Source organism: Pan paniscus, chromosome 21 (genome assembly GCF_029289425.2).
Source record: "Pan paniscus chromosome 21, NHGRI_mPanPan1-v2.0_pri, whole genome shotgun sequence".
NCBI lineage: Eukaryota > Metazoa > Chordata > Mammalia > Primates > Hominidae > Pan > Pan paniscus.
In genome coordinates this window covers 4,129,084-4,146,671 of record NC_073270.2, presented here as the reverse complement: position 1 = coordinate 4,146,671, position 17,588 = coordinate 4,129,084, and the positions used below count along the sequence as shown (strand labels likewise).

The window sequence follows — 17,588 nt, the reverse complement described above, 5'->3', positions numbered from 1 at the left end:
AAGACTCCATCTCAAAAAAAGAAAAAAAAAGAGTAGGAGGACTCTCTGCTTTGGGGGCTGCTCAATAAATAAAAAATAATAATAGAAAAATTAGAGTACAGTAGGTTGATAGGTATACATATGATATGCCACAGCTTTTTTCACTTACTGTAGTCATCTTTCTGTGTCAACACATAGGCATCCATGTCCTTCTTTTAAATATTAATAGCTGTCTATTGTTACATTGCATTGGATGCCTTGTAATTCATTTAATCAATCTTCTATGAATAGATTGATGTATTTAGGAGGTTTTTTTTTTTTTTACTTTTACATTCAGTACATTAGTGACTGTCTTCAGACATACATCATATTATTTGTGATGGTATCTCTTCCCAAGAAATGAGATTGCTGGGTCCAAGGATATACACATTTCATATTTTTATATACTACCAAATTGTCCTCCCAAAAGGTTGTGCCAATTTATACCCTCAAAATGCTATGTGAGGCTAGGTGCAGTGGCTCACACCTGTAATCTCAGCACTGTGGGAGTGCTCAGCTCTCAGGTGGATCGCTTGAGCTCAGGAGTTTGAGACCAGCCTGGAAAACATGGCAAAAGCTTGTCTCTACAAAAACTACAAAAATTAGCTGGACATGCTAGTAAATGCCTGTAGTCCCAGCTACTCGGGAGGCTGAGGCAGTAGAATCACTTGAACCCGGGAGGCGGAGGTTGCAGTGAGACAAGATCGCGCCACTGCACTCCAGCCTGGGCAAGAAGAGTGAGACTCTGTCTCAAAAATAAATAAATAAATAAAAATGTAAAAAATAAAAAGAACTATTGACTTGACTTCTGGTAAAATCAAGAGGGCCTCAAATGGTCTAGCTGTAAGCTGCCCTCCTGCTGTGTTCTGTGGGTAAGGTCCCCTAGCCAATCCTTTCATCAAATGAACCAGGAGCAGTTCCTGCTTATCTCTTAGTAGTAGGCTTCAGTTCCCTGCCAGCCTGTAGAATTATTCAAACAAGCCAGTTACCTCCCATGCAGGAACCAGGGAGCACCTCACTCTCTTATCACTACAAAGCCTGCCCTCCACAACCCCTGGTTGTTCTCTCCATTCCTGAGTGCACCCCCTGTGTGGCCCTGCGTGGCTTGTGGTGTCCTTTCCCATTGAGTATGTTGTAACTAATAAACTGTGGTAAATCTCACCTGTCCAGTGTCAGGTGTTGTGTTTGGCCACTGCCATCACATGAGAGTGGGAACCCCTCCGTCAGCTATGGGGCAAAGAAGACATGATTAAAACAAATATTTAAAAGACTAATGATATCCTATGCTGGTGAGGCTGTAGGGAAACAGGAACTCACATCTCACATGGCTTTTTTTTTTTTTTTTTGAGATGGCAACTCACTCTGTAGCCCAGGCTGCATTGTGCAGTGGCATGATGACTGTTCACTGCAGTCACGACCTCCCAAGTTCAGGTGATCCTCCCGCTTCAGCCTCCTGAGTTGCTGGGATTACAGGCACTTGCCACCCCACCTAGCTAATTTTCGTATTTTTAGTAGAGATGAGGCTTCACCATATTGGCCAGGCTGGTCTCAAACTCCTGACTTCAGGTGATCTACCCACCTCAGCCTCCCAAAGTGCTGGGATTAAGGCGTGAGCCACCGTGCCTGGCCGGTAATACATAATTCTTAATTTCAACTGTTCCTGGTTAATTAGGAGGGTTCTTTTTGGGTATTCATTTTTGACTGATTTTTTTGGCATCTATTATGATAATTGTTTTTTTTTCTCAGTTGACAAACTCATGGCTTATTAATTTCATACAGAATAATCTACAGTTTTATTTTCTTGAATTGTATGTAGGATTTTCCACCCCTGGAACTGATGAACTGATGAGTATGGTTTTCAGTTTTCCTTTCTTCCTGTGCTATTATTAGGAATTGGTATAAGGGGAATTGTGGCTTCATAAAATGAAATAGACAGCATTCTATCTTTTCTGGGTTCTGATGCAGATTAGTAGGGTGAAAATTATCTATTCAGTGAGTTTGAGAGATTTCTTCCATTAAACTATCTGAGGCCAGAGCCTTTTTAAAATTTCATTTATTTATTTTTGAGACAAGGTTTTGCTCTGCTGCCCAGACTAGAGTGCAGTAGCACGATCACGGCCCACTTGCAGCCTGAACCTCCCAGGCCCAAGCCATCATCCAACCTCAGCCTCCTGAGTAGCTGAGATCACAGGTGTGCACCACTGTGCCTAGCTAATTTTTTAATTTTTTTTTTTTTTTTTTTTGAGACAGGGTCTCACTCTATCGCCCAGGCTGGAGTGCAACAGTGCAATCTCAGCTCACTGCAACTTCCACCTCCTGGGTTCAAGCGATTCTCTCGCCTCAGCTTCCCGAGTAGCTGGGACTACAGGCATTCACCACCACAACTGGCTAATTTTTGTATTTTTTGGTAAAGATGGGGTTTCACTAATGTTGGCCAGGCTGGTCTCAAACTCCTGACTTCAGGTGATCCACCTGCCTTGGTCTCCCAAAGTGCTGGGATTATAGGTGTAAGCCACCATGCCCAGCCCAATTTTTAAATTTTTTTGTAGAGACAGGGTCTCCCTATGTTGTCCAGGCTGGTCTTGAACTCCTGGGCTCAAGCCGTCCTCCTGCCTCGGCCTCCTAAAGTGTTGAGATTATAGGCGTGAGCAACCATGCCGGCCACCAGAACCTTTTTTGGACATATTTCTTGGATGATGTTTTTAATATCTTTGTTATCCTTGTAATTTTATTTCCCAGAAAATGAGCCCCTTTATCAAGGTTTTCAGGGCCGGGCACGGTGGCTCAGGTCTGTAATCCCAGCATTTTGGAAGGTGGAGGAGGGTGGATCACTTGAGGCCAGGAATTCGAGACCAGCCTGGCCAACATGGCGAAACACTGTCTCTACTAAAAATACAAAAAATTAGCTGGGTGTGATGGTGCACGCCTGTAATGCCAGCTACTGAGACTGAGGCAAAAGAAGCACTTAAACCCGGGAGGCGGAGGTTGCAGGGAGCCAAGATCATGCCACTGCACTCCAGCCTGGGTGACAGAGCAAGACTCTCTCAAAAAAAAACAACTTGTGTGATAATTAATCAGCAGGTGACAAATCATCTTAAGCAACAACAAAACAAAACAAAACAAAGTATTGATTAGTTCACTCAACTGATGAACCTAGATACAAATAGTCTAATCTCAGCACTTTGGGAGGCCGAGGCGGGCGGATCTCAAGGTCAGGAGTTCGAGACCAGCCTGACCAACATAGTGAAACCCCGTCTCTACTAAAAATACAAAAATTAGCCCGGCGTGATGGTGGCACATGCCTGTAATCCCAGCTACTCAGGAGGCTGAGGCAGGAGAATTGCTTGAACCCAGGAGGCGAACGTTGCAGAGGGCTGAGATTGCGCCATTGCATTCCAGAGGGAGACTCCATTTCAGAAAAAAAAAAAAAAAAAAAAAGTCTAGTTCATAGTTGCTCTGAAAGAAAGGAAGGGGATTGCATTAGTTATTCATTCAACAGTTACACACTATGCTAGAGTTTGTGTAAATTTTAAGTGAGACTCTGTCTCAAAAAAACAAAAAAGTTTTAATATGCATTGGACCAGAGTCAGATATAGATAGTATTCTCTTATTTTCCTGGTGTTCTTTTAAAGATGCAAAACCACATTAGTCTATGAAATAGGAATGGAGACTATAAAGAGAGATTAAGTTGAGATCAAGACAGAGGTGGAATGGAAATTGGCTGAAAGAAAAATAAAACAAGCAGAATCAAATGTCTTATTGGAGAAAATAAACAGTACTCTTGGCTCTGAAGAAAAGTAAATCAGTAATGGTGAAGAAAAACTTGATATAGTCTCCCAGAGTGCAGAGAAAACAAACAGATTTATTTGACATTGGTGATCCAATGTGATAATTTTAGAGGAGAGGAAAGAAAAAAACCCAAATCTTTTCACAGAATGGACAGGAAGAAAACTTTTCTAAGCTACAAAGAAGACCTCTTTTGTTTCTGGAAAATTAATAGATAAGGCCCATATTGATTTATACTGGCAAAATGTTTGACTTTTGAGGGTAAAGAAAAACCCTTGCAAGCACCAAGCAAACTGCTGACCTTAAACAGACAAACCCAGCTTTGCATTTTCAGTGCCAGAAGACAATGAAATAAAGACAAGAGTTTTGAGGGGGAAAGCTTGAGACTCAAGAATCCTATAAACAGGAAATCATTATAAAGGCATTCTCACCTAAGGCAAAGGCTTAGGAAATACAACATTCCAGAGTGCTCCCTGAAATCACCAGTCATGTGAGAGATGGGTCCAAATGAGGAATAGAAAAATTAGAGCACAAAAAACCGGCAGTAACATTGAAACCAATTAAACAGAGTTGGCAAAAGCCAAAAACAAGGATTGAAAAAGAATGTTGTGGCTTAAAAAAAAAGTGTAAACAAAAGTTAGGTCTGTCGTCCTGATTAAGTGGACAAATATAAGTAGTGAGGGCGGCAGGTAGGAGGCAGAAAAGCACACAAAATTTCTCATGGGGGAATATAAAAACGAATTATTTGTCACTGACTTTACTAATTTGTGAAATGTAAACTATTTTCATTTGATAAATTTAAAGGCAGCCGCGAGAAGAATTAAAAATACTTTCTGCCTTGAAAATCACGATAGAAGGTAAAAGCAAATGTGGGAAAATTCAGAAAACAGGAATAAATAAAAACTATAGAATACGAAGTCATAAGAACAAACACAACACCTATAAACAGCAGAGACGTATTGCGTTAAATCCCAGCCAGAGTAGAGGCGCTGCAGTTCTTAGGGCAGACCCTGGTGCCTCCAGGCTTTTGCTAGTGCTAAACTCTCGGCTAGGCTTGCCTCCCTACCCTATTCAAGGCTGAGGCCTCAATTCAAGGCCGACTCCCTCCTCCCGGCAGTCCTCCCGGGCCGCCCTAGGCTGAGTGAGCACTCCCCACAGTGAACGCTGCCCGCGCGGGCAAGGCCGCTGCTCCGGGTCCGGTACGAAGTCCCACCTCACTCCCTCTCACCCCGGGTTACAGCGTGTGGTCTGGGGCCACGCGTTACGCCAGGCGCGGGGCACAGGGTGAAAGCGTTCAATCCTGCTGGAGTGTAATGTGTATTTTTTCCCCGTCGCACCTTCCAGACGGTGATCCAGTGTGAGCAGCAAGTTTCAAATCGTCTCCGTTTGGTCACGAACGGAGTTTACTGCCCCTCGACGCCTCCCGCACGACAGCCCGTGGTCCTCGCGCCCGGGCGGGTCGTTGCTCGGCCGGGTGGATCCACCCGCGACGGCTCGTCCCGACCCCTCCCTAGCGGACTTGCAAGGTCTCAGGGCGTCCGCTGGGAGGCCGCGTCCCGAAGAGCTGGCGCAGGAGACGAATGGGGCTCGGGGCTCCGAGTCGGGAGCCCCTTCCCCCAAGCAAGAGGGGCTCCTCCTCCTCTTCCTAGACGTGGGATTCAGGGAGGGCGCGGTTCCATTGGATTTGTTGCAGAGGAACGACTGGGCCTGAGCCCAAGCCCAAGGGCCTGGGGGGTAACGAGCGATGAGCAGAGGGGTTCGTGGCGGACTTGCTGCGCCCTAGAGAGGGTGAGGCTGAGGGGTCCCACGCGCGGGCGGGGCGCAGCGACGAAGGGGTTAAGGCGCCTCACCCCGCCCCAGCCCGGGCATTGGCTGCCCTGGGGGGCGTGGCCGGAGGGCGGGCTCGCGTTTGCCGCAGCCGCTGGTGGGCGGGGCTCGGGCGGGGAGCAGGAGGGGCGCGGAGCGGAGCCGGGCCCGCGCAGCGCGCCCCGCCGGGCGTGCTTCGGGCTGCGCCAGCAAGCGGGGCCGGTGGCGCCCGTGTCGGAGACCCCGCGCCGGACCCTGAGGCAGCGAGTAAGTGAGGCAGGCCCATCGTGGCATCCCTCCCGGCTCCGACCTGCCGCCGTGCCTGCTGCACTGCGCGGCATGTCAGACCTGACCCGGACTGGGTAGGGGGCGCGTCCCGCTGCTAGGGTCCCAAGGGGGAGGGGAGCGGAGAGGAGGCGGATGATGTCATGGATGCTTCGCCCGGCCTGGGGGGAGGTGGCGGCCAGAGGGGGTGCGGCTCGGATTATGTCACCTCTTCCCTCTGCGCCCCGCCCCCCGGGGCCACACGCGTTGGTGGGGAGCCTGGGGAGGTGCGGGCGGGGTTTCCCCCATCGCAGGGACTCCCAGGTCCTGTGGCCTGTGGCTGGGGTCTCTATCAGTTGGCTCTGCGGGCCGTGGGCTGCTGGTGAATGGCGACCCCCCCCCCACCCCCAGCAGAAGCTCGTGTGTGCGCGCGTGTGTGTGCTCGGGGTGGAGGGGGCGCTCTCGGCCCCCTCAGTCCTGAAACACTGGCTTCATCAGAGCCAGTAGCTAGGTGATGGGCCCATTCCGCCGCCAGTGCTTAGGCCACTGAGAGAAGACGGATCTCCCCTCACTCATCCCAACCAAGAAGTTCTGGATATCTCTGCACCCCAAAAGCCCTGCAGTGCCCCCAGATCCCTTTCCTCCCTCAGTCCTGCTTCCTGGAAACCCCTCCTGCTCTCCCTGCCCGGATTCACTGCCTCTTTGCATTGCCCATAACTAGCATTCCCACAGGCATTTGCCCTGCATTTCCTTGGTGCAGGGCCCAGAGACCCCCAGGACTCTGCCCTCTGTGCCCCTGGGAAACCTATAGGCCAGCCCTGGGGAGAGTGAAATCTCCCTGGGGTGTCCTCAGCCAAGTGCTCCAAGATGCCCCCTCTGGGGGGTGGAGATCAGGGATGCTGTCCTGAGGCCAGCCTTTGAACTGGTCTAGAAGCATGTAGGATGGGCACAGAGAGCTGGCAAGAGCTTGTGTGTGAACTAGAGAGGGGCTCAGGTCAGGGTAGATAGAGGAGGGGCATCAGGAGAGTCCTTGGGGACCCTGCTGCAAGCTCTGCTCTGGTTCTGGGGACCAAGAGGAATACCAGGCATTTCACCCATCATACATTTACTTCTTAAAATGCCTGCAATGTAGGTGTGAGAACCCGAGGTGAAATAACCTGCATGAGGTTGCACCCCTAATCAGTCAAGCTGGGATTTACACTTGGAGCTGATGCTGCCAGAACTCTGTCTACTGCACTTGGTCTTGCTCATGGAAGGATTTGGACAGAGCAGGGGCAAGATCAGCTTTGCCCTTTAGAAGGAGTCCCCTGGCAGCTGCCTGGGGGAGGGAGTGCAGGAGAAGAAAGTCCATTGAGGAGCCCCCAGCAGGGGTGCTGGATGGAGGGGCTGGCTAGAGATTTTTAGGAGATAGAATGGGCTGGGGTTGGGGCCTCTGAGACCCCAAGTGTTCCTAGCTTTGGGAGAGACACAGGTTGAGGGGTGGGTTGGAAGTACCTGTACGTGTAACTGTCAGGTAGAGTCCATTTGGCCCCCTCATGACGCTAATACTGTGTATAATGCCCCAGGCACTGAGGGCTGAGGTGACAGAGATCGAGGCAGTCAGGCAACAGGCTGTCATCTCAGGGTGGTGCACTGATGCCAGGAGGCTGCCTTTGCAGACCATGCTCAGTTACCTGGACTAGTTCAGGACCCTGACCTTTCCTCTCAGTTCAGTTCCTGCTTATCAGGGAAACATCCCCTTCCTTGTCCTGCCGGTGTCCTGCTGGGATTTTTTTTTTTTTTTTTTTTGAGGGGGTATCTCACTCTGTTGCCCAGGCTGCTGGAGTGCAGTGGCGCAATATCACTGCAACCTCCACCTCCTGGGTTCAAGCGATTCTCATGCCTCAGCCTCCCGAGTAGCTGGGATTACAGACACGCACCACGACGCCCGGCTATCTGCTGGGATTTTGTGGAAAGAAGCTGCAGCAGCCAAAGCTTGGGAGAGACAAGGGGCAGGGCATGCTTGCAAGGGGTTAACCATGACAGGTTACAATTACGACAAGAAGCTCTTTAGGCAGTGAGGCTCCAGAGAGAGCTTCTGTGGGTTGATAGTCAAGCATTCCCCAGGTGGAGCACGGAGAAAGGAGGCTCAGGACAATGGTCCTGGGACCTTGTTTCCATCCACGACTCGAGGCATGTGAGACTTGCTAGGGACTACACACACTCTAGAGAAACAGTAGGGCAGAGTGGCCTATGACCAGCCCCAACCTATGCTCAGGTTGTCCTTTCCCGGATCTCAGAGAAGGTGTACTACATGTTTGTATTGCCCCTTATAGTTTACAAAGCACCTTCCCAAACATTATACTGTCACTCAAGGTCAACATGATCACTGTTGAGGTTTATTCCTGCCCAGATCCAGGTATCTGGTGCAGTCACCTTGCTATCCCCTTGCCTAGATCTTTCATCTCACTATTGGCAACTTCCCTCAGCATATTAACACACAGGTTTCTACCATGGTTAATTTTAAAATTAAAAAAGCCCTTGAATCTCAAACCTCCTTAAATAACTGTCTTCTCTTTTAGCAGGAACTCTGCCATGTCTTTCTCTGCACTCCTCTAGCCTTGTGGACTGCCTTTGTTTTGTACCACTTTTTTTGTTCTGTTTTGTTTATTTGTTTGAGAGGGAGTCTTGCTCTGTCACCTATGCTGGAGTGCAGTGGTGCGATCTTGGCTCACTGCAACCTCCACCTCCTGGGTTCAAGCCATTCTCCCGCCTCAGCCTCCTGAGTAGCTGGGATTACAGGCATGCACCACCACACCCAGCTAATTTTTTTGTATTTTTAGTAGAGGCAGGGTTTTGCCCTGTTGGTCAGGCTGGTCTCGAACTCCTGACCTTAGGGGATCCACCTGTCTTGGACCTCCCTAAGTGCTAGGATTACAAGCATAAGCCACTGCGCCAACCTGTTTTTTTGTTTTTTGTTTTTGTTTTTTTTTTATGTAGTCTCGCTCTGTCTTCCAGGCTGGAGTGCAGTGGCATGATCTCGGCTCACTGCAACTTCTGCCTCCCGGGTTCCAGTGATTCTCCCACCTCAGCCTCCTGAGTAGCGGGATTACAGGCGTGCACCACCACGCCCAGCTAATTTTTTGTATTTTTAGTAGAGATGGGGTTTCACCACGTTGGCCAGGCTGGTCTCGAACTCCTGACCTCAAGTGATTTGCCTGCCTTGGCCTCCCAAAGTGCTGGCATTACAGGTGTGAGCCACCGCATCCGGCACTTGTACCACTTTTCTGAAACCATTCTGACATAGACATTGGTGATGTCTCGAGACCAGCTCCTAAATCTGCAGCACACTCTCCAACCCCAATGTTACCTGGCCCTGTTATTTTTAACACTGGAAACTGTCCCCACATTCTTGAATCCCCCCAATCTTGGCCTTCAGGGCCCACCTTCTCCTGGCCTTCTTCCTGCTCCCAGAGTGCCTTCCAGACTTCTGGGGCTTTGCTCCCTGGCTCAATGCTGGCCTACACCCCCAGCACCCTTGAAAACTGATGATCTCAATCTCTCTCTATCTAGTGCTTTTTTTTTTTTTTTTTTTTTTTTTTTTTTTTTTTTTTTTAAGGAAAGAGTCTCGCTCTGTCACCCAGGCTGGAGTGCAGTGGTGCAATCACAGCTCACTGCAACCTCTGCCTCCTGGGTTCAAGGGGGTTCTCATGCCTCAGCCTCCCAAGTAGCTGGGATTACAGGAATGCATACCACACCCAGCTAATTTTTGTATTTTTAGTAGAGATGGGGTTCCACCAATTTGGCCAGGATGGTCTTGAACTCTTGGCCTCAAGTAATCTGCCCACCTTGACCTCCCAAAGTGCTGGGATTACAGGCATGAGCCACCTTGCTTGGCCTCCATTTAGTGCTTGAGAGGCATCTTCCTCTGGTGTTTCCCAAAGCAACTATTTTCCCCAAGCAGTCTCCCCCTATCATGTTAACAGTGTCACACCCACGCTGGTGCCCAGTCCAGCGTTATCCCTTGTCTCCACCACCTGACCTCATCTGTATGAAATTTTGCCAGCTCTTTCCCAAACCCTGCCCAGGCCTTCCTACTGGTTCCAAGCCTCAGGCCTTTCAGGCTTCATCCTCCCAGTCCCCAGCTGCTCCCCACATTGCACCCAGAGATGGCAAGAGAAGGGTCCATGCTTAAGGTAGGAGGGGGTTGCAGGGCTGAGGCATAGGGGGCTGGAGTATGCTGGGGAGTAGAGGCAGAGCAGGGACTAGAGTGAGGCCAGAGAGGGACCCAAGGCACAAAGGGAAGGAGGCTGTCACCCTCAGGGCTGTGTACTTGCTGTTTGTGCCCTTCATTTGTGCCCTACGTGGCTCTCTGTCCTCATCCTAGTCCTGGCCCTTGCTTATGGGGACAGACGGGTCCAAGGGAGGAGGGTGGCGAAGTGCTCTTCTCCACACCTGTGGGGACAGATGCTGAGAATGGAATTCTACAGAGACAGTGGACAGGCTTGGTAGTGAACTTTCCAACAACCTAGAGCTCTCATTCCTGGTGTGGCGGCCAGAAGACTCCCGAAGGACAACAGTTTTGTCAGGTTCCCTTGGTCTGGGCCAGGGACTCAGCATTAGAACTGGGCATCTGGGTAGAAGACGGTCTGTGGGGCCATAGGGTGCCACGTGGGCCCCTTAACTTGATAGGGAAGGAGGGCTCCCTGCCTGGTTTATGCAGGGTGTAGTGGGAAAAGGCCTGAAGGGCGCCCTCTCCCATTTCCCACACACTTATTTGAGGGTCTAACCCGAGGCAGACACTGCCTGGTGCTCCTGCCCGGCTGCATTATGCAGATCTCTGGGGCAGGTGTTCCCAGGTGCGAACTTGAGACAAAGGAACGAGGAAGCACGGCCTCCCTGAGCACAGGTAACCCGAGGCCTGGCTCCCCCTGCGCTTGTGGGCCAGCCTTGGGGGAGGGGGACGCGCACCCACAGAAGGACTCAGAGGGCTTCACGGTAAGCTGAGCAGGGTCAAGGTCCACAGGGAGCGGGAGAGGGTAGTAATCCAGGAAGTCTTCCTGGTGGCAGTGAATTCTTTGCGGGGTTCGGCAGGCGCAGGATCCTTGGGGCCGCTGCAGGGTGCGCGGCCCCTCCCCTCCCCTCCCCCCTCCCACCTGTGGGAAACGCAGGCCCTGAGAGAGGCTCCGTCAGCGCCAGCAGCTGGCGCCACTGCGTCCCCTGCCCCGGCCTCAGCCAGCCCTGGGACCTCTGCGGAGGACTGATCCCGGGAAGGGGGCCCTGTCTTCCCAGGGCCCCGGTGCGGCCGAGCTGGGAAGACCTTGGGGAGGGCAGGCCTGCCACCTACTGCAGCCGCGGCCCCCGTCCATCCGCGAGGGACAGGGTGTGCCCTTGGCGGCGCCCACCCGCGACCCAGATGTGCGTCGCCTACCCACCCTCCCCAAGACCCCCGTTTCCTCAGGCGCTCGCCGCCTCGGGGCGCCTGGCACGCGGCAGCCCCGCAAGGTAGGTCCTTCATTCCTCCCATTTCGCAGAGGAGAAAACTGCAGTCCGGGATGGCTCAGTCGGCCCCTCCAAAGTCGCGCAGCTGGTTCGGGCCGAGCCCCGACTGCGAGAGTGAGGCACATGGCCCCTGCAGACCGGGCCTCGGAGGGTCCCAGGCTTGAGGACCCGTCGGCCCCTCAACCCCTTGGAAAGGCAAGGAGAGAAGCCTGCGCTGGTAGTGAGCTTCCACTTCTGCCCTGACTGCAACACTTAGGTTAGGGGGCTGGGAAGGACCCCCACCCTCAATTTTTGGATAGGGGTGTATTTCTCTCCCTCCCCTAATTTCTGAGGTTGGTTCCCTGTTGGATTCAGGTACTGCTCTCCCCTTCCAACCCCATTTCCCCAGCCCATGAGGTTGGGATATTAGGGTCCCAGACCCAAGATAAAGAACCCCAAAATTCTGGGGTTGCAGCAAAGAGTTGAGAGGGTCACTGAGCCTGGGAAGCTCATGGTGGAGGTGGGGCTAAGGCAGAAGTTTAGGAATGGAACGCTGAGCTGAGCTGAGCTGAGCTGAGCAACGCTGGGGGCTATGTGCATGGAGCCCTGGGGGTTGGGCTTTATCAGGTGGGCAACAGGCAGCCCCCATTCCCAAGTTCTCTCTTTTATCCCAGCCTTATTCCTTCACCTTGGATGCCTGGGAACTTTTTGTACCCATTGTAGGGAAGGGGACACTGAGGGGCAGAGTGGTGCCGGGTTGACTTGGCTGGGGTGGTGGGAATAGGAGTAGGGTCTTACCTATCTCTGCCTTCCCACCTGTGCCCACAGTGCCCCCCTGGCTTAGTCATGGCGAAGCTGGAGACGCTGCCTGTGCGCGCTGACCCAGGGCGGGATCCTCTCCTGGCCTTTGCTCCACGGCCCTCCGAGCTTGGACCCCCGGACCCCCGCCTGGCCATGGGCAGCGTGGGCAGTGGGGTGGCCCATGCCCAGGAGTTTGCCATGAAGAGTGTGGGTACCCGCACAGGGGGTGGGGGCAGCCAGGGCAGTTTCCCTGGCCCCCGAGGCAGTGGCAGTGGGGCCAGCAGGGAGAGGCCGGGCCGCTACCCCTCAGAGGACAAGGGTCTCGCCAACTCCCTCTACCTCAATGGTGAGCTGCGGGGCAGTGACCACACCGATGTCTGTGGCAACGTGGTTGGCAGCAGCGGAGGCAGCAGCAGCAGTGGTGGCAGTGACAAAGCCCCACCACAGTATCGTGAGCCCAGCCACCCACCCAAGCTCCTGGCCACCTCTGGCAAGCTAGACCAGGTCAGTCCACAGGGCCTGAGACCCTCACAGCCTTTTTCTGGGGGTGGGAGGCAACCCAGAGAGGAAGGCAAAGTGGGCCTTCTTGGAGGTTGGGTTGTGGGGGCAGGATGGAGGCTGGGCTGGGGAGTCATGGACTGGGGACCTGGGGCCAAGTCTAGCAGGTAGATCAAGGACAGAGATCTGGTATCGGGGAGCCATGAGGTAGAACCCCAGATGGGGAACCTCAGGGTGGAAATCCAGTAGGGGTGGGAGGTGGGGCTGGACAAGTCTTGGCCAGAGGGAAGAGCCTGGGCCAAGCCCAAGGCCTCATCCTGACCCCCAGCCCCTTCCTGCCTTTCCTGCAGTGCTCAGAACCACTAGTTCGGCCGTCGGCCTTCAAGCCTGTCGTACCCAAGAATTTCCACTCCATGCAGAATTTGTGCCCCCCGCAAACCAATGGGACTCCTGAGGGACGGCAGGGCCCTGGTGGCCTCAAAGGCGGACTGGACAAGTCTCGGACCATGACTCCAGCGGGTGGGAGTGGGAGTGGCCTCTCAGACTCAGGCCGGAACTCCCTCACAAGCCTGCCCACCTACAGCTCCAGCTACAGCCAGCACCTGGCACCCCTCAGTGCCTCCACCAGCCACATTAACCGCATTGGCACTGCCAGCTATGGTAGTGGTAGTGGCGGCAGCAGCGGTGGGGGGTCGGGCTACCAGGACCTGGGGACCTCCGATAGTGGACGGGCCTCCAGCAAGAGTGGGTCGTCATCATCTATGGGGCGGCCAGGCCACCTGGGCTCTGGGGAGGGCGGAGGTGGAGGCCTGCCTTTCGCGGCCTGCTCACCGCCCTCCCCCAGTGCACTCATCCAGGAGCTGGAGGAGCGGCTGTGGGAGAAGGAGCAGGAGGTGGCAGCTCTGCGGCGCAGCCTGGAGCAGAGCGAGGCGGCTGTGGCCCAGGTACTGGAGGAGCGGCAGAAGGCGTGGGAGCGGGAGCTGGCCGAGCTGCGGCAGGGCTGCAGCGGGAAGCTACAGCAGGTGGCCCGACGTGCCCAGCGCGCCCAGCAGGGCCTACAGCTGCAGGTGTTGCGGCTGCAACAGGACAAGAAGCAGCTGCAGGAGGAGGCGGCCCGGCTGATGCGGCAGCGGGAAGAGCTGGAGGACAAGGTGGCCGCCTGCCAGAAGGAGCAGGCCGACTTCCTGCCCCGGATAGAGGAAACTAAGTGGGAGGTGCGGGCTGGGGATCTGGGCCTCCCCTCTGCCTCCCTTCTGTCCCTCTGGGAAACCCCAGAGCAGTTGCCCCTCACTATCATAACGGTGGGATGGGGGGGGGGGGGTGGTGAAAGGAGCAGGGGGGACAAAAATCAATTGGGAGTGTTTGTGAGGACCCGAGGCCATCCCCTGGGTGAGACATGTCCATCTTGAGTCCAGGCAGGGAATCGGGTGCGTCGCTGCTGATGAGGGGCTGAGCCTGCAGCCCCGGGAAACTTGGTGCCCCTGGCTCCAGATGTGGTAGCTGGGTTGGGGTGAGCAGAGCTCTGCCTTTACCTGGCTTCTCCTCTCACCTGTTCCTGCCCAGGTGTGCCAGAAGGCTGGCGAGATCTCCCTCCTGAAGCAGCAGCTGAAGGACTCGCAGGCGGATGTGTCGCAGAAGTTGAGTGAGATCGTGGGACTGCGCTCGCAGCTGCGGGAGGGCCGGGCTTCGCTGCGGGAGAAGGAGGAGCAGCTGCTCAGCCTGCGGGACTCCTTCAGCAGCAAGCAGGCCAGCCTGGAGCTGGGCGAAGGCGAGCTGCCTGCCGCCTGCCTCAAGCCGGCGCTGACCCCCGTGGACCCGGCCGAGCCACAGGATGCTCTGGCCACCTGCGAGAGCGACGAGGCTAAGATGCGCCGTCAGGCCGGGGTGGCCGCTGCCGCCTCCTTGGTTTCCGTGGACGGGGAGGCGGAGGCTGGCGGGGAGAGCGGGACGCGGGCCCTGCGGCGGGAGGTGGGGCGGCTGCAGGCCGAGCTGGCGGCTGAGCGGCGGGCCCGGGAGCGCCAGGGTGCCAGCTTCGCCGAGGAGCGCCGCGTGTGGCTGGAGGAGAAGGAGAAGGTGATCGAGTACCAGAAGCAGCTGCAGCTGAGCTACGTGGAGATGTACCAGCGCAACCAGCAGCTGGAGCGCAGGCTGCGGGAGCGCGGGGCCGCAGGGGGTGCAAGCACGCCCACTCCCCAGCATGGCGAGGAGAAGAAGGCCTGGACCCCCTCCCGCCTCGAGCGCATTGAGTCCACAGAAATCTGATCGACCTGGGCACTCGGCATTTTGACACATGTCCTGTCAAAAGGCCAGAGTCCCCAGTGTCCCCTCCCCTCCATCTCTCTTCCCCATAGACCCCATAACCCCAGACCAAAGAGGTTCTCTAAGCAGCTGTGACCAGGTTCCTCCCTCCCCACCTGCCCTCCTAGCTCCAGCACTGCCCCCGTGGCAGCCCACTTGGACCCCCCTAAAAGGAGGGAATAGGAGGAGGGCAGGGTGAGTGGGGGCAGTCCTAGGTGGTGGGGGAGTCATGCTCCCTTTCTCGGCACCCCCTTGTTGGAGATGGAGGCAGCAGACGTGCAGTGCCATAAGGTGCCCCAGTCCTTCTGGAGGCCTGGGCTGCTACTGTTGGCCACCCTGTGTCTAGTGATGCTCTCTGTGCTCACCTCCTAGGCCATGGAGCCTGAGGGGGCCTGCACCGGGTTTGCTGAAACTGACAGAGCCTGGGCTCCAGACCTCTCTCCCTCCTACAGTGCTCTCCCTCCCTGGGCAGATTGGCAGGACAAGTGGGAGCAGATGGCCTGCCTTTGGCTGAGAGGGCTACCTGCCCAGCCCCTCCCCCAACAAGATCTCTTGGGCTCAGGCCTCAGAGCCTGGCCTGGTTGTGAGTGTGTGTCCCTGTGTGTGTGTTGCGGGAGGGGAGGACTGGGGCTGGAAGTCCAGCACCCAGGGAAGATCTGTCCTCCTGTTCTTGGGAAGCATTGCCTGACGGCTTCTCGGCTCTCCCCTCACCCTTCTGGCCAGGATCCCGCAGGGCAACAGCCCCATCTGCTTGGCTGACCCCACACCCAGGGCCACTGTCCGGCTCTAACACAGCTATTAAGTGCTACCTGCCTCTCAGGCACTCTCCTCGCCCAGTTTCTGAGGTCAGACGAGTGTCTGCGATGTCTTCCCGCACTCTATTCCCCCAGCCTCTTTCTGCTTTCATGCTCAGCACATCATCTTCCTAGGCAGTCTCTTCCCCAAAGTCTCACCTTTTCTTCCAATAGAAAATTCCGCTTGACCTTTGGTGCACTGCCCACTTCCCAGCTCCACTGGCCCAAGTCTGAGCCGGAGGCCCTTGTTTTGGGGGCGGGGGGGGGAGAGTTGGATGTGATTGCCCTTGAAGAACAAGGCTGACCTGAGAGGTTCCTGGCGCCCTGAGGTGGCTCAGCACCTGCCCAGCGTAGGCCTGGCATGAGGGGTTAGGTCAGCCAACGTCAGCTACTTCTCTTGGGGCCCTCTCAGAGTCTATCTCCCCAAGACAGGAAGGGAAAAGCAAATTTCTAATTCACCAGCAATAAAAATTGGAGGAGGCTTGGCCCTCAGCCCTTGTATTTCTCTTTTTCACTCTCTCTTCCTCCCACCCCCAAGACTGAGTTTTGGGGGGCAAGGTGGAGAGAGCTGGCAACTACTGTGAGCAAGTCCCCTAGCCCCTGACCAGCCTCCTCCCATGACTGGTGACTGTTTAATGAGCTGTGCATCCCCCACAAAAACATGAGTGCCCCTCTGTGTGGCCTCTAACCCTCTGCACAGCCCTTCTGGGTGGTCCTCACCAGGTCTCTGAGCTGGGTGGGAGGCCATCCTGGCAACCACTGCCCATTCCATTCACCCCTCACTGTACCTGCCCTAGAACCTGGGCCTAGGCCACAGGGGCAGGGAGAAGAGAAGGCATTAGTAAGAAAAAAATAGAAAAAAATATGAACAGACTCAGCTTTGGGATGTCCAACCACAAAAGAAATTATATATAAATATATATAAATATATATCTCTACCATATGTGATGGAAAGACTTTTTGTTTTCCTTTCCCAAAGAAATAAAATGGAAAAAGCCTCTTGAGTGGTATTCTTTGGCCTGCTTGTGTCTTTGCAGGTGCGGGAGGTGAGGCCCGGGTGGGGGATGGGGGCAAAGCTGGAGGAAACAGATTTCCCAGAGGAGGCATGAGACTGGAGGTGCTCACTGGGCCGTGCTAGGAGGTTGGCCCAAAGCCCAAGTTCTGCCACGTTGCCCGGGAAGAGTCGTGGTGCCATGTATATGCCCAGTGGGGCTTTCTCTTCAGCTCAGACTGTTGCCAAAGGGGTTAAAAGCTGGCTCCAGCTCAGAATCTGGACACTAAGCTGCTAGCCAGAAAACAGGTGACGCAAGACAGCTAGATGCAGCCTGCACTCGCCTAAGCCACCTTACAGCAACTGGTAGATGTTTGCGGGCTGAATGGATAGAAGTGAAGACTGGGAACAGGTTTGCAATTAATGGTGAAGCCCCAAAGGCAAAAGGGACCCAAGCGTGCTGCACAGCAGAGAGCTTCCCTTTACAACAGTTCCTCTGTCATCCTCTCAAAGCACACAATCAAGAATGCACTCTGCTGTAAGTAATCAAAGGACCTCAAAGAGTGGTTTATTTTTCCCCAACCTGACAAGAAATCCGGAGGTGGTGTCATGGTTGTTGGATCATCGGGGACCTAGATTTTCATCCTCCCACTGTTCCATCCTTAGCATGTTTTTCCCTCCTTACCACAAAGTGGCTGCCACAGCTCCATGAAGACATTGAGGCTGCCCTACTTTATCGTGAAAAGTAAAAGCTTTCCCAGAGCCCTCCCAGGACCCTTCCCTTTAAGTCCTGTTGGCCAGAACTGAGCCACATGCTCCTCCCACTTCAAGGGAGAATGGGAATTTGAGTGTTACAAAGAGAAACAGGATTG

The 17,588-nt window shown here is 54.3% G+C and overlaps 1 protein-coding gene across 8 annotated transcripts; it reads left to right on the top strand.

Moving 5' to 3' along the window:
• Positions 1-5,722: 5,722 nt before the first annotated feature.
• Positions 5,723-16,729, top strand: LZTS3 (leucine zipper tumor suppressor family member 3). Of its 8 annotated transcripts, none has more exons than XM_008974766.4 (5): positions 5,723-5,877; positions 11,388-11,550; positions 12,163-12,639; positions 12,984-13,847; positions 14,197-16,729. In XM_008974766.4, the coding sequence occupies exons 2-5, from the start codon at positions 11,479-11,481 to the stop codon at positions 14,893-14,895; spliced, it is 2,112 nt and encodes a 703-aa protein (XP_008973014.2). In that variant the 5' UTR covers positions 5,723-5,877; positions 11,388-11,478; the 3' UTR covers positions 14,896-16,729. The 8 variants fall into 8 exon arrangements, with proteins under 8 accessions (XP_008973014.2, XP_057156910.1, XP_008973020.2 ...); XM_014342976.4 differs by lacking the exon at positions 5,723-5,877 and adding an exon at positions 5,954-5,972 and having other exon boundaries at positions 12,984-13,784; XM_034947575.3 differs by lacking the exon at positions 5,723-5,877 and adding an exon at positions 5,955-5,972.
• Positions 16,730-17,588: the final 859 nt, after the last annotated feature.